Consider the following 16,165-nt stretch of genomic DNA (forward strand, 5'->3'; position numbering starts at 1 on the left):
CATAATTATTCGAGACGTAATTAGAAAACTGTACACAATTTAAACAAAAAATCTATGTCTCGGCGATGACATTACAATTACGTTGTCCTTTATTCAACTATTTATAAATTAATTGATGAAATTTTAATACGATTTGACAGTTGTCATTAGAAATTTTTTAAAATTCGGGGCACTGTCTGCCCAAGTATCACACGGTTTTATGACAGCTAAAAGATGATAGTTTTGTGGCTGTATTTTGACCTATCGATAGGCACCAATCAGGGCTGACTTGACAAGTGACTACAAAAAGTAAAATTAAAAATAAGTCATCATCTGGACGATTTTTAAATTTAAATGACTTTTTTAAAACGGAAAAAAGATGTCAAATTTTCTATGATCCTAGGACCAACATCTGCATGTCTTATTTATATCAGCAAACTTGACTTGAAGACAAAAAAAAATTTTTCTTGTCCTTTCAAAAGACATCTTAAAGTAGTTTTGTGTTACTTGGGGGTATCATATATAACAAAAGAGTTAATACGTTGGCGCAAGACTTGATGTCTTGATGCGCATTAGCGTATTTTCACTAGTTCTTTGTCCAGACTCGAGACTAGTTCAAACATAACAGAATCGCTGACCCAATGCAATGTCTTCTAAATTTCTTTGAATAATTTACGCCGAAAAATTATCAGCTTATTTGTTTGATTTTTTTTTTAATAATAAATAACGGCGTATCGACGTTCATTCGGTAATATTTATTACTTTTACAAGTAAGTATATTTTTTTGTCATCGTTATAAGATTTTAGTATTGTTTTCCTTCTCTAATTACTTAGTGTAGCTTCTAAAAAATTATTTTCTGATTACTGCAGGCAAGTAGTACGCAATAAATATCGTAATATTTCATTTTTGTTTTTCGTGAATTTATCTATTAACAAAAAAAGCCGCAGTTTAAAATTTAAAGTTTATTTATTTGTTATTCTGTGTTTTTTATATACATGTACAATACATTTATACAGAAGAACAGTAAGAAACTTTTCATACATCAATGGTGGAGGTACGGTAATCGTATGTTTACTGTGAGGAATCATATTTCACAATTAGCATAGGCATTATATGCGTATCAGATTTTTTTGTGGTATGTGGTACACGGAATACATATATATATATATATATCATCTAAGATGTATACACAATCGAGTGTCAGTTTTATTTATTACTTGGTATTTAATTATAATTTTTTTTAAGTCCGCATGTATATAGTTAGTAATCACATGTAATAATAATAATTGAAAAAAATTTTTAATTTTATTTTGTAAAAAATAAGTAAAATTACAACTTTACAACTTTAAATCTCTGTGGTTTAAGTGAATTTAGAGGAATAATTGAATTTAACAGGATTTATATTTGACAGTGCGAAATATTTTTTTTAAATTTAAAATATAAATTATTTAAATTATCATTTCTCAGTAGTGTGATGTTGCTTAGACATTTTAATATTTCAATTAATTTAATCACTGTAAAAAATTTAAATGAGGTTTTAATCTATAATTATAAATCTATTATGCTTCCCTTTGTCGCTTACATTTTTTTCTTTTTTTTTTTTTTTACGAAAAATAAACATAAATAAACTTAAATAATAATTTAAAATTTTATCTGAATTATTGTATTGTTATTTTTTAGGATTGCATGAATCACTTTGTCGTCTAAATCGGATGGTAGAATTTTGGCGCTAATTAGTCAATAGTGACTGGTAAAGTAAACTTTAATTTAAAACTTGCATATAGATCCAAAAACAATGACATTAATATGTAACTTTTTATTTTTTTTATTTTTGTAGGAATCAATAAAGATAAAAAATATGAATAATTATAACAGAATGATTAGACGACAGACGACTGTATCGAAATTACCATATCAGGCAGTTCGTTATCGGATTCTGAAAGGAACTATGGATGTTAATACAAAGTGTAAAGAAAAACCAGAGGAAGAGACGACAGCTTTACAACTTGCGATAAAAAAACAAGACTGGAAATTAATCGACTACCTTCTACAACATAACGTTGGCGTTAATAGTTACACATCAAAATGTGAGCCGGCACTTTTTTTGGCTATTAGATCTGGCAATGTGAGTTTAGTTAAGGCTTTAATTCATCATCGCGCTAGGATAAATATGAAGTATAATAATGATACTCCGCTACACTTGGCTGTTGATGGAAATAACTACACAATTACTGAATTTCTTATCAAACGGAGAGCCAAAGTAAATGCTCTGAATAAAGAAAATCAGTCCCCTCTGCAGATAGCAATTGAAAAAAATAACTTAAGTTTAGTAAAACTACTGATTAGAAATAACGCTGATGTTAATGTAGTTGCAAAAAATAATGAAACAGTTCTAATTTTTACTATAAAAAATGGATACTTTGACTTATTCAAGATATTATTGGATGCAGGCGCTGAAGTAAATCCGGTAAATTTGCCACCTTTGTTTTTAGCCGTTGAAAAAAATTGCTACAAAATGACTGAACGTCTTATTGAACGAGGAGCTAATGTAAATACTATTTACAACAATCAAACACCATTAATAATTGCCGTTAAAAAAGAAAATATAAAGATCGTTAAATTATTAATTAGAAATAAAGCAGACATTAATGTTAAATCAACAACCGCGAAGGCAGCTCTTTTAGCAGCTATTAGAAAAAGTAATTTAGTCATATTTAAAATATTAGTGAACGCAATCGCTGATTTAAATTCACCTGATTTATTACCATTACATTTGGCTATTTTACAAGACAACTATGTGTTCACGGAATATTTGATCAGCTCTGGAGCTAATGTCAATTCTCTTGGTAAGAAACGACAAACACCATTGCACACTGCCGTTTTCAATGAAAGTAAAATAATAATCAATTTATTACTTAAGAATGATGCCGATGTTAACGTCTTTGATGATGATAATCTGTCACCATTAAAGATTGCTGTTATCAAAGGGAACAAGGAAATCGTGGAGTTATTAATTGACAAAGCCAAAAGTACTGTCAAAGCAAGTTTGAAATCACTTTTAAAAATTGCTTGGAACAATAGTACTTTTAAAATTTTTGAATTATTATTAAATGTTGGTCTTGAAGTATATCCGTTGGCTGCTGGTAAAATTGTACCACCACTACATATGGCTGTTCTTAAGAATAATTTTGAAACTTTTGATCGTTTGATTAATGATGGGGCTGATATCAATGATTTATTTTGGGAAAAAACGCCACTAGACATCGCTGTTAGAAGAGGGTACAAAGAAATGACAGCATTACTTGTTAAAAATAAAGCAAATGTTAATTTAAAAAACGGTAAAAGTATTCTTGTAGTAGCTGTTAAAAAAGATAATTTTGAATTGATGCGTATATTGGTTGACGCTGGTGCTGATGTTAATTCTGGAGCACCATTAAATCAAGCAATTGAAAATAATAATTATGAAATAGTGAAATATCTTGTTACTAATGGAGCTAACGTAAATGCTTCTGGTGAATGGGGAATAACACCATTAGAACATGCTGTTAAAAGAGGATACAAAAAAATCGTTGAATTGCTTATTGAATACAAAGTCGATGTTAACTACAAATCTTATTCCGAATTTTCATGCCTAAATACAGCCATAGGACAAAATAATTTTGAAATATTCAAGTTACTTTTGGATGCTGATGCTCATATTCATTCACTGCCCGGAGAAAATGCACCAATATATGTAGCTGTTGATAAAAATAATTATGAAATTACCAAACATTTGATTAATTGCGGAGCTGACGTTAATACTATTGCTAATTATAAAACACTATTATATCGTGCTGTTGAGAATGAGAATGAAAGAATAGTGGAGTTACTGATTAACAATAAGGCCGACGTTAATGAAATTATTTTCGGTTCTATATTGAATATTTTATCCCCGACAGCTCTTCATAAAGCTGTTGAAATCAGTAATTTAAATATAGTAAAAATACTAGTCAACGCTCCTAGCATCAATGTCAATTTATCTATTGGTCGACAAGATCCACCGTTATATAAAGCGATTTGTAAAAACAATTACGAAATAACCAAGTGTTTAATAGAAAATGGAGCAAATATTAATTATAATTTATGTCTCAAAACACCATTAAATATTGCCATTAATACTGGAAGCAAAGAAATAGTTCAACTACTGATAAATAATAAGGTAAATGTTGAGAATTTATTGGATTCACCTTTTCGTGCAGCTATTGAAAATAATGAATTTGAAATATTGGAAATATTAATCCATGCTTATAAGACCGAAGTAAATCCACGGTTTGGCGAGCCACCATTACATATAGCGATTCGAAAAAATAACTACAACATGACTAAGTATTTGATTAGTCAAGGAGCGTGTATCAATACTTGTTATAATAAAACACCATTACATATCGCTGTTGATTGTCAAAATAAAGAAATAGTTCAATTACTTATTAAGCATAAAGCAGATATTGATTTCATTACTGCATCTGGAGTAACAGTTCTTGGTATTGCTGTTGAGAATGAAAATTTTGACTTGGTGAAAATACTATTGGATAATGGTGCTAACACCAATCTCTCTTCTGACAAAGGTTACTCGCCATTACAACATGCGATCATCAAATCTAACTGTCGAATAGCTCAATATCTAATTAATCATGGTGCTAATATCAATGCTCTTTGCCGTAAATTTTGTCGTCAAGAATGGACTACAAAGCGTATTAATGGATATGGTATATTTATTAATTCTATCAGTGATTCTCAATATAGTTTATTGCAGTTTGCCGCTGACTGTAAGAAAACTACAATGGTAAAATTATTGATTGATAATAAGCTTGATATGAGTTTGGTTGAGAAGAATAATCCACAATTTATTTTCGATATTATTAAATATCAAAGTCATAAAATATTTGAGTTGATATTGTCTACTCGTGTTGATGTTAATCGCCGCGATACTCGTGACTTGGGATGTAATGAAACTCTTCTGCACGCTGCTGTGAAATCAAAATATATGAATATCGAAAAAGTAAAATTATTGGTAATGAGCGAAAATTTTACTAATATCAATGCACTAACAAAGGATGGTAAATCTGCCCTTCATTATGCTGTAACCGAAGGTCATACGCCTATTGTAAATGTTCTTCTAAATGCAGATGTTAAAATTGAAGTTAATATGCGTGGCGACATGGCAGTTATTGCTTATCGCCATCCTGAAAATATCAGACAAATAATTTTACAGCATGTTGTTAAACTAAAAACTGCTAATTTACATTTTGGTTATGAAAATTTACACGATCTAAGTGATGAAAAATTAAATGTTCTATATGCCAAGTGCTTAAATGAAATTGAAATAATGAAAAAAACAAAAATCGTGAAAACTAATTTATCATATTACGATGTAATAACTAAGAGCAAGCATAAAATAGCTTTAGGTTTGAGTCGTACTAATTATTATGTTAAATTTGACAGCGAAATGTTATTATTACAATTCCCATCATATGGCGGGATGATCAGCTACCGCCTAGATGAAGCACAAAGAAGACGACAATTTTTAGAAAAATCTAATAAGATTCTCTCTCTTATTTTTTATGGTAACTTGTCGTATGATATTATAGCTCAAATAAATTATTATTTAACTTCTAGAGATTTAAAAATTTTATCTTTACATTGTTGATAATACTATTTAAAGAGCTTCCGACAAAATGTAAATGATGTTCCTTTCATGTCGATAATTATTTTATTTTTTAATACTTTCATAAAAAATACGGATAATATTAAACTCATCTCAGATTTAAATGTAACAAATTCAGTTTTAAAAAAAGTGCAGCTCCATTATTTTACTAAAAACAATATTTTTTTTTTTTTTTAAATATAAAACTATTTTATAATCATTACAAATTAAGAATTGCTTAGACAAACCTGAATATTAAGTTAATAATATTTTTATATTACAAAGAAACCGCAATATCTTTATATTTCAATTTATCAGTATGAATAGTAATAACTGTTTACTCTTGTAATCAACTACTGATTATTCAGGTTGTCGTGTAAAATTTTCTATATCTATTTTTTTTTTAAACTTTGATTTAAAAGTTGCTTATATGTATTTCCTATTTTAAATATTTTTTTCCAAAATATTTAAGTTACAAATATTATGTTGCTATAAAATCAAGCAAAATGTTTAATATGTGTAATTTAATTTATGTAGCAGCTTAAAATTACTTTAAGTATATTGATATTTCAATTTAATTAAATATATTTAAAATAAATTCATTCATTTAAATTAAAATTCTTCAATTGGCTGTTGATTTTTTGTTTTGTAGTAAATAATTATGACACTGAGGTAAGCCGTCGTCTGATAATTTTTTGATTTTTTTAAAAAAGATAAATTATAAAAAAAAGAAAATATTTAAAAAATAGCATTTATAGCTTTTTTATTTTTCTACATGCCCATATTTTTATTTTCTTTTTTTTTAAATTAAATTATTTTTAAAAAATCCGAAAATTGTTAATTGTCTGCTAACTTCAAGATTATATATAATTAATTTTATTATGAGTGTGAATGTAACTGACAAGTGTCAATTTTAAAAATTTTTGATTAAATAAATCATATGTTAGCAGAGTAAGAATTTTAAAATGCATATTTCGATCAACGAAAAATTAATACGCGCATTTTTTTAAATTTCATTATTTGAATTTATTTATTTACTTATTTAAAATTTATAAATTGTCTAATATCTGCTACATTCACAGTCATAAATTTCAAAAAGTTGCCAACTATCAGCTACATTCACTCATTTATAAAACAAAAGAATTATCTTACAAGCTGAAGTGCTCTGCTATTGGTCGGAATGGAATCTACTCAGTCGACGTCACTCAACATCCATCTCCGCACGACCAACTCACAGTAACTCATCTTTCTTAAAAAAATATTTAAAGGTAAAAACAAAAATTAATAATTTCTAGAATTAATTAAATTTAAAAATTTATATCATAATCATATATATTTACATCAATATAATAAAATAACAAATTAAATTTTAAAAATAAAATTCAAGTATTTTATTCCAGATGACTGTCGGAGGTGCGCAGACGCGCATGCGCATGAAATATAACAATTATAGATGGCGTAACCTCAGTCATCAGAAGCACGCGTGCAAAGTGGACGTAGGAGCTGGAAATTGCAGCCTCCGTATCTGGCATCACCTCCGCCTCCGCACCACCACCTCCGCCGCCGCAACCGCGGTCGCGCTCCTCTGCGTTCGAGGGACGTGGGTAAGTACCCTCACTCCACGCTCCAATCAGTCTGCACTCGCATGTCCACGAGGTAGCTCACCGGGCTGGCGGCTTCCTCTAGCATTCAATACCCCGCTTCCTAGCTTTCTCAGTTTGTCTCTCACGTTTAACCGTGACGGGGTGACAGCTGATAACACTTTTGCTAGGGTACCAACAGTACTTGCCGGGGTTTAGGTTAGGTCGCATCTATTGACAAAGCGCGGGCTTATGGCTCATTGTTTGAATTACAATTTTTTCCAGAACATTTATTATTATTTGCTGTCATTCAAATTTAACTATAAATATTTACTGTTTGTTATTTTTTTTTTGCACTGTCATAGAAACCGGTGTAATTATTTTGTAATTTTAATAAATATACTGTGTCAATTGTGCGGTTATTTACGTGCGTGAAGTGTCTCGCGTGACAGCTGAAAGAGGTTAGGTCTCTTTTAACTGCAAGCGCGCGGTTTTTAAATTACTCTACTATTTTTAAAAAGTGATTCTATTTTTTTTATTCTTGTTAATTATTAATTAAAAATTGATTAGTTAAATTTAATTCTCACATGACAAATGTCTGATTGCGTAGTAAAAAAAATGTTCTTGTGAATAAAACTCACAGGAATTAACTCGTGGATAATGCGAATTATTTATCGAGTATAATAATAATAAAGATAACGAATCAGTAGTATTTCAATTTAAAAAATTTATATATATATATATATATACAATATATATATAAAATTTAACAAGAAGATAATCATCACACAACTGGGCAATCATGTGGAAAGACAGCGGTCCTACTGTAACTATTGCATTAATTATTATTTGTGACAAATGCATCTTCAATCGAGTGTTATCGTTATATTATTTTAAAAAATATAATAAATATATTTATTTTTATCTTTACAATTGAGTAAACGCGATTGCGGTAGTTTAAATGTGTTAATAAAAATGATATTGACTTTACCCGACGTTTAGTAATTTTTGTTTTTATTTTTAAAAAAATAAATCATAAAAAAAAAATATTTCAAAAAATTGCACCAGTAGTTTTTTAAATTTTCTATATGTGCAAATTTTTAGATTTTTTTTTTTTGTAATTGGTTAAAAAAAAATTAAAAAATGTTTAATTGTAGTGATACTGAAGCTAGCCGACGTTTAATAATTTTTGAATTTTTCCAGACGTTGAATTACAAATAAAAAAAATATTCTGAAAAATTGCACCTATGGTTTTTTCAATTTTTTATATGTGCAAATTTTTAGATTTTTTTTTTTTGTAATTGGTTGAAAAAAAATTCAAAAATTTTTGTCTGTAATGATACTGGAAATAGCCGACGTTTAATAATTTTTGAATTTGTCCAGACGATGAATTATAAAAAAAAAAATATTTAAAAAAATTGCATCTGTAGTTTTTAAAATTTTCTACATGCGCATATTTTTAGTTTTTTTTTTTTTTTTTTTTTGTCATTGATTTGGTGAAAAAAATCTGAAAATTTTTAATCGTCTGAACTTGAGGATAAAAAAAAGTTTGAGTAAAAAAAATAAAAGTAGGGGAGGAAAAGTAGTTTATCGTGAGCTAAATGATCGATTAAAAGAGGGATGATTGATGAGCGTAGGCAAGAACCGAAACGATTTGTCCGCGGCGATGGCTCGTCGATGGACAATTATATGCGAAACCACTGGACACACACTCGTGACTGCTCCGCGACGGCGGACGTAATATAAAACCAATTTGATTTTGATTCCGGCATTAATACATTGGATGCCGATCAGCGTACAACCACGATGATGCGGGTGGTACTGTGTGTGACCATTGCGGTTACGCATTTGTCCACGCAATTTGGTTTTGCGTGGCTGGTTAATGCCGGATGCTATATCGATTGTACACTGAGTTCGGCTTTCCTACTTTCGACTGATTAACACTCGAATTAATCTCTTTAATACTCGATTTAAAATGTTTTATTACCTTTTTTTTTATTTTTTAAATTTCGCGGGTTATTCATATAATTAATTAATCATATTGCGGTGTAATTAAATGGAGAAGAACATAAAAAGAGAATACCGGTGTCTGTTTTAGATGGACAATTCTTCATATTTGCCGAATCATCTCCCGCCACCGTCCTTGGTCGTGTTTTCACAGGCCGGGGGACTCCCCGATGGCTTGCGAATGCAGAGACCCTTCAATCCACAAGTTAGTGCCCTTTCCTCGCCGTGCTTTCGTCGTAATTGCATGAAAAGTAATATAGATTATGAGTTTAACAATAACTACTCTCTTTCACCGCATGCCCCCTCCCCTTTTATTTTTTTTTTTACTAAAAAATTTTATAATATTTAATCCCAGTACAAGAAATTGACATTTAACATTATTAATTAATTATACAGTTGATACGTTCATTTGATCAACGGACTTTCATATTCACGATATTTAAATAAAATGATAAAGAAGTAATTGAAAAGATTAATGAGATTAAAAAGATTGAGAATTATAACTTTCGATAAAAGAGATAATGACTTTTAAATTGTATATTAATGTTATTTAAATTTCAAATGAACGTTCATAATTTTAATTATATGGAGTAGTAAAAATTTTTTTAATTTTTTTAACGGTAGATTTATTTAAGATTTAATTTAAAGTATGATAATAATAACAATAATAGTAAATTCACTTGCTTATTGCATGTAAAAAAAAATGCAAAGTATTTATAGTAAAATAATGAAAGTAATTGAAATGTAATTTAAATTTAATAAAAGGTAACCGACTCGAAAGAACTGCAAGTGCCATTCAGCACAGCAGCATCACTGGGCTACGGACTTCATCACATGCTGCATTTGCCGCATCAATTTCTTCATCCGTTGGATCCACGTTTACCATTTGGTGCATTTCGTCCACTAGGACCATCGGCATTTGCGCCACCGAGCAAGTGCCTAAAAGTCGAAACCGGAGGTTCAAGTGTATCATCTGGTCTCGCAAGTATCGGTTCGCTGTCAAATATGTCAAATATGTTTTCGCCATCACTACCGTCGTCCGGAGTTGCCGGCGGTCTACCTGGTGGACCGAGTAATCAAGAAGTTGCACCACAAAGTCCTGCTGGTTCAGCAAGTCGTTCACCTCTTGGAACAGGACCCGGTTCAACTAATGCCTCTAATCGTGGACAGAGTCCTGATGATGATGACCGTGACACAAATGCAACACCTGGTTCTGAGAACACCGAGCGATCTACGCCCGAGGAAGGACGGCCCTACAGACGTGAGTAGATAAATTTTATTTAATTTAAATAATAATTACAATAAAAATATCCACATTCGTATACATAAAAAACATACGCGAAAAAATAATATTCTTGTGGCTTCTGTTCGGGTGAATTTGCGTACCTTAATTGCCAGATGATGGAGCCATTCATTTCGCCCTCACCTTTGTGGCCTACGTTAACTTTTTTTTTTTTATTATTCTTATTCATTTTTACATCCTCGCTTTGTCCGCGGTTTTTAGCCAACCGTTGCCCGTGTTTTATTTTAAAAAATAAATAAAAAATAATTCACATTTTATTTTTTATGCAGTCATTGGCTTTTTTCTGTCGCAAATTTTTACGCTAAAAATTTACAAGCGACTAATATACGTTTGATTGCAAAATTTTTTGACCGCTAACTGGTGTCACATTAACAGCCGGTCGTAAGCTGATAGTTAGTTAGTTAGTAATATATATATTAGTAATATATATATTAGTAATATATATATATTATATCTGACAGTTCATAGTAAGAAGATGAAGAAAAAAATATATACGAATTTATTATTATTACTAATGTATATTATTATTAGTGAGTAAATTATAAATACACATTAGTATCACGGTAAGCAGTTAGCAGAACGGATCGTTTTGTTGATGCGTAGTTATAGTTAGTATGTATATGTATGTACGCTATGTGTTAGTGTATTATGGTGTGTACATACAGTGAGTTTTGACTCGTGTATAACGACATAGTCCGCAATATTTCAAGCTCCGCGGTATAACGGACGTAATATGATGTCGAAATGAAACGTGTCGAGCGAACTAGTCGATACCTCTGCGGCTAACAAATCGGGGAGAAGGTAAACGCACCAGTAGTTGCACCCCTCGATATCTATATATGCATATACATATATATATATGTATAAATATATACACGCATCATTCCTCTTTACCCCTCACGACAAATACAAGCGCAGTGATTGAACGTAACGTGTGTACTCGTGGAAACACAGATATTTGTCAGGAAATTGATAACGCGAATAAACCCATACTCTATATATATGTATATATCATTCATTCTCTCTCTCATATATTCATATCTTTTCTGTTTATGTATTATTATATCGGTTAAAATCTGACAAAATATCCATTTCGATATCTAATTGTCAATTTATCATTTAGTATTTTATTATTTATAATGTTTTATATTTTTTTTTTGTAACTTGATATCTTTAAAATATATTACGCGGATAAATTTACAGGTTTTTATTAATCTGATGTTATTGATTGATGGGTAATTTTTGGGATTATAATGGTTATGGACGTGGATGGTTGTAATTAATGAATGGTGTAACATTTCTGTGTAGAAAAATTTTTTGTAATTAGTTTGAAATTACTAGAGGATTATTGTATTTATGTGGAGTAGATATCTGTGAAATTGATTGGGGATTCATTAATAGCTAACAGATATTTTCATTTCTATCTCAGTTTATTTGGTTTCTGATATACGTGTGTTTGATACACGTCATTTGATACAACATATTATATCCAGTATTCAAAATTTATACACATATCGAGAATGAGATATTCGATAATTATTTTTACTCTTTTTACATTCAGTTGTGCTGGACAAAAAAATAGGGTATGGAAATTTTTCGAAAATTATTTATTTGATTTGAAATTTTGAACGAAATCAAAGGATATTTGAATGTAAAATAAATATTTTTTAAAAGTGTTAATTATTGAAAAAAAATAATTATTTTATATAAAATAATTGCTTGACCAGCAATAATTAGACATAGTCTGAAACCCCATGGCAAGAATAAAAGAAAAAAATTTCAACACTTTTGTCTGTTAATTGGCGTTCTTTCGATACCAACGAGCTTGTTATCCGTCACCTTCTTGTACACTTTGAACAGATGCAACAATCCAAAGTAACCAAAAAATTTACGAATTTCGTTTTTTACCATTAAAATAAAAAAAATATAATGCGTTTTATTAAATTTAAATTATAACATAAATTACACGAAAAAAAGTAAGCAAAAATTATTGCCCGGAGAAAAATTTAAAGTAAATATTCCTATGTGATTTAAAAAGCATAGCTGACATTACTTTACGAGCATAGTTAATGATAAGCAATGTAATGTAGTCATATCTGAATATTTACTTGAAATTTTTCTCCGCGTATGTGGCAAGTTATTTAAAACCCCTAATGGGATCCGATAACTTTTAATTTTGACAAAAGTTAAAAATTACTATTCCATAAGTAAAATGTACTGTAATAAATTAAAAATTACTAAGTATTTGTATCTTTTACACTGTAAAAAATTTCAGAGGGAACGCGGATTAAATCTGGAGTAAATGCGGGGCAGATGACTGGATGGATTTGATCTCGGAGTGAAATTCACTCCGAAGGAGAGTTAGTTCTATTATTGAAATTCCGGGTCGGAGTAAAATTCACTTCACAAGGAAGTTTATTTAATATTAAAACTCTAAATCGGAGTTAATGCGAGTTTAAATAAAATCCAGATCACTCTGAAAAAACAAACTCCCTATTTACTCCATATGCGAAGTGATTTTTTTTCAAACTCCGAAACTTTGTGTCAGACTGAATTCGGATTGAAATAAAATTCGTAATCACTTCCAATAATTTACAATGTACTTATGGATCCATAAGTAAAAAAAATTGTAGTTCTTACCACAATATTGTAGTAAAACATTTGTAGTAGCGAGTACTCCAATATGTAGTACAGGATACTACATAAATAGTACTGACTTTACCACACATGTGGTTGAGGTTATTCCGTTGGAAGTTGGAGTTTGCATTTCTTTACTCCAACTTGTAGTAATCTCAACTACAGCTGCTGTTGTTTTTGTAACAACTACACTTTTTCCGTGAAATAGTAATTTTTACTTATGCCAAAAGCAAAATCTATTGGACCCATTACTTTTCACCCAGTAATTATAACTAAATTTTGAGATCCGTTTTTGTCCATCTAATAATGATAATAAAAATTTTTTATTTGATTATTGAATAATTTCGTGGTGCGTTATGGTAAATCGAGGAGGACGCGCTGGACGGAATATTTTCGCTCTAAGAATACAAATGAGGCTAAGTGCTTTTCTACAACATGACAGATACGTACAACGAATGGTATGTACGTATGGTACGTACTACTACTGTTATGTAGGGTCGTTGTTCCACGTTTCAGATTCAGATGTACGTACCTACGTACGTGCATTCGGGCATCAATTTCTCACCCTCGTCTCGTCTAGTCCTTCTATTCTGTTCGTGCTTCATTTGATTTCTCTTATTCTTTTTGTCTCTTGTGTTACAAATAGAATCGATCAATAGATCATTTGTCATTTATATTTTATCCCTAAAAAACAAAAAAAAAAAAATAAATTATCCTATTTATATACAACTTTTTTGATAACTCATTATTCTTCATGTGACATATGTTTTATGAATCTTTATATTTATTTTATTATTTTAATTTTTTTCGTTAAACTTTTTGTTTTTTATTTTCACTCGTGCATTAGATTTAAATTTTAAAAGGACAGGTAATGCGAGACTCATTATATGTTCAGACAGTAACGAGCTACCGTTCAAATTACCGCCATCACAAACGGAATGAAATTATTGAATTACACACATCAAATATTTCCATCTTTTTCTTTCATCTTTTATCCATTTTTTTTTTATCTCATATTTAGTTTACCAAAGTTATATTATAATTTTTGTCCCTGATCATTCATATTAATATTATAATTAAAAATATTTAAATAATTTTTAAAAAATATATATCAGGCTGCAAAATTAAGCAAAACGGTATTTAAATTTTCAGTAACATAAATTTATATAAATTGTCGGGTATATATAAGTTGATAAATTTTTCTACTGCGCAAGAATAAAGACCGCGTCCGCGTCGGTTCTCCTCCTCTATATATTACTTTGGTATGAAGAAGATTCCTGGGCGGAGCAGGCGTTTCGCGCAAGTACGAACATTGTCTTAAGACACTGCTAACCCCTTTGATTCCTAGACAAACTTGTACCAACCAACAGCTTTTGATCTTTCTCAAATCCTTTATACATCTCTACATATACTTCTCATATATATCATTTTGAAATATCAAAAATCGACACTCGCATGTCAGCATAATTCCTTCGCAATACAATCAAACGGTAGTACTCAATTCTCGAGGAACAAAACCCGTTCAGAGAGAGAGTATCGTATCTATATAACATATATGTATCTGTATATAAGTCTAGAAATAGAAGCTCCGCCTCCTAGAAATTGAGCATTGAACTTTACCACCCACTCACCCAGGGGTAGTTATTTCTCTGTCTCTCTTAATACTGCACTTTCATCCGTGTATTTTATCCTTCAAAGGCTAAAACCCCTCCACTAAACCGCGGAAACTCTCACGACTGTAGACGTCGGGGCGTGGTGATGAGGACTAGGGAGGAGTCCTCCTCATTCCTCTCTCTCTCTTCCTCTTTCTCTATTATTTTTTTTATCTTTTTACTAAAAGTCATTTATGTGTAACACTACTAGACAGCAAGTGTTCCGACACTTTGCCAATATTACGAGCAAGTGAACTAGCCAAAGAGCAGAAGATAAAAAATTCCTGGACAAAAAAATCTATTTGCAACAAAAAACTTGTTCACCAAAGATGTATGGAAAATTTTTTTTTTTTTTAATTGCGTTCGCTGGTTCCGTCACCCAGTGGTATTTTGTATTGTCCATGTGAATGTAAACTGTTTCTATATATGTTTACATAATACATACATACATATTTGGTTTTATAGTAAACGGACGGCTTGACTCGTGACAGAAATTACTAAATGGTCACGCGGGCAAGGGAGGCAGAAATGGGAATGCGCCCTGGCGGGCCAGTTAAACTAAATATGGAATGGGCAATCGCGAAGCAAAGTGAACAGTATAGGAGTAGAGAGTGGAGTTGTATGTATCCAAGCGAGTGGAGTAGAGGGTAAACGACGAAAAGGGAGAAGAGAAAGATAGAGACAGCGTGGTAGTGTGGGTGGTAGAGTGAGTTAGGTGTTGCAGGTTAGCGTCGAGAGGAAGTGCCGGTAAACGGACGGTGTGCGCCTCACGCGCATATTAATCTCTTCAACCGCACATCAGCAGGCCGCACATCTAGCCTCTACTCTTGCACTACTAGCTGGTGATTGCTCAACTACTCCTTCCATCTACCCCGTCGCCGTTTGGTTCTCAACCCCCTAAATCAAGAGACGAATCTCCTTTCTCTGCCACGCACTTGCTGTTTCACTTTAATTCATTCTACATTGTACGTTCTGCTCATTGTCATCCACGGTAGCTAACCTACGTACATATAACGCTTGTGGGTAAATTGGTAAATCTGCCAAGAGGACTGTCCGCGGCTTCACGCGGCAAATGTGCGCATATATGTGTGCAATTGTCACGAAAACGTGCTGAACGTATTAAAGCAACTAAATCGAAATATATATCACTCTCTGTAGGGTAGAGGTACTGTTCTTGGCCACTTTGGGACCAGTTTTGGACACTTGGAAAATTTAAATAAAATAGTTTGTAAAAGACGCAATGACATTATTTAATTTTTTTTATTTTTAAAAGATACTTCTATCCTACTATTCAAATGGTCGTTTTATTTTTAATTTTTTTTA

General features: G+C 31.0%; 2 protein-coding genes across 6 annotated transcripts in view; both read left to right on the plus strand.

Annotated features, from left to right (window-relative positions):
• The first annotated feature begins 513 nt into the window (after window positions 1-513).
• Window positions 514-5,932, plus strand: LOC103574182 (ankyrin-3). 2 transcript variants are annotated; one of them, XM_053740517.1, is made up of 3 exons: window positions 514-749; window positions 1,661-1,730; window positions 1,818-5,932. In XM_053740517.1, exon 3 carries the CDS (start codon window positions 1,839-1,841, stop codon window positions 5,664-5,666), a length of 3,828 nt encoding a protein of 1,275 aa, XP_053596492.1. In that variant the 5' UTR covers window positions 514-749; window positions 1,661-1,730; window positions 1,818-1,838; the 3' UTR covers window positions 5,667-5,932. The 2 variants fall into 2 exon arrangements, with proteins under 2 accessions (XP_053596492.1, XP_053596493.1); XM_053740518.1 differs by lacking the exon at window positions 514-749 and adding an exon at window positions 1,447-1,514.
• A 917-nt stretch (window positions 5,933-6,849) lies between these two features.
• Window positions 6,850-16,165, plus strand: part of LOC103574098 (E3 ubiquitin-protein ligase Rnf220) — an 87,649-nt gene continuing 78,333 nt past the window's right edge. The window contains exons 1-3 of one of the 4 annotated variants that reach the window (XM_053740929.1): window positions 6,850-6,931; window positions 7,064-7,267; window positions 10,016-10,511. In XM_053740929.1, coding sequence (XP_053596904.1) covers window positions 7,064-7,267; window positions 10,016-10,511 — 700 coding nt within the window. In that variant the 5' untranslated portion in view covers window positions 6,850-6,931. Of the gene's footprint in view, window positions 6,932-7,063; window positions 7,268-7,973; window positions 8,070-9,341; window positions 9,502-10,015; window positions 10,512-16,165 lie in introns of those variants that run through there. The other 3 variants (XM_014439923.2, XM_053740930.1, XM_053740931.1) reach the window with 3 other exon arrangements.

This window comes from Microplitis demolitor, chromosome 7, assembly GCF_026212275.2.
Source record: "Microplitis demolitor isolate Queensland-Clemson2020A chromosome 7, iyMicDemo2.1a, whole genome shotgun sequence".
Classification (NCBI taxonomy): domain Eukaryota; kingdom Metazoa; phylum Arthropoda; class Insecta; order Hymenoptera; family Braconidae; genus Microplitis; species Microplitis demolitor.

What these genes read in the sequence shown, in the direction of transcription:
- LOC103574182 (XM_053740517.1), top strand. Translation starts at nt 1,839, where the DNA reads ATGAATAATTATAACAGAATGATTAGACGACAGACGACTGTATCGAAA.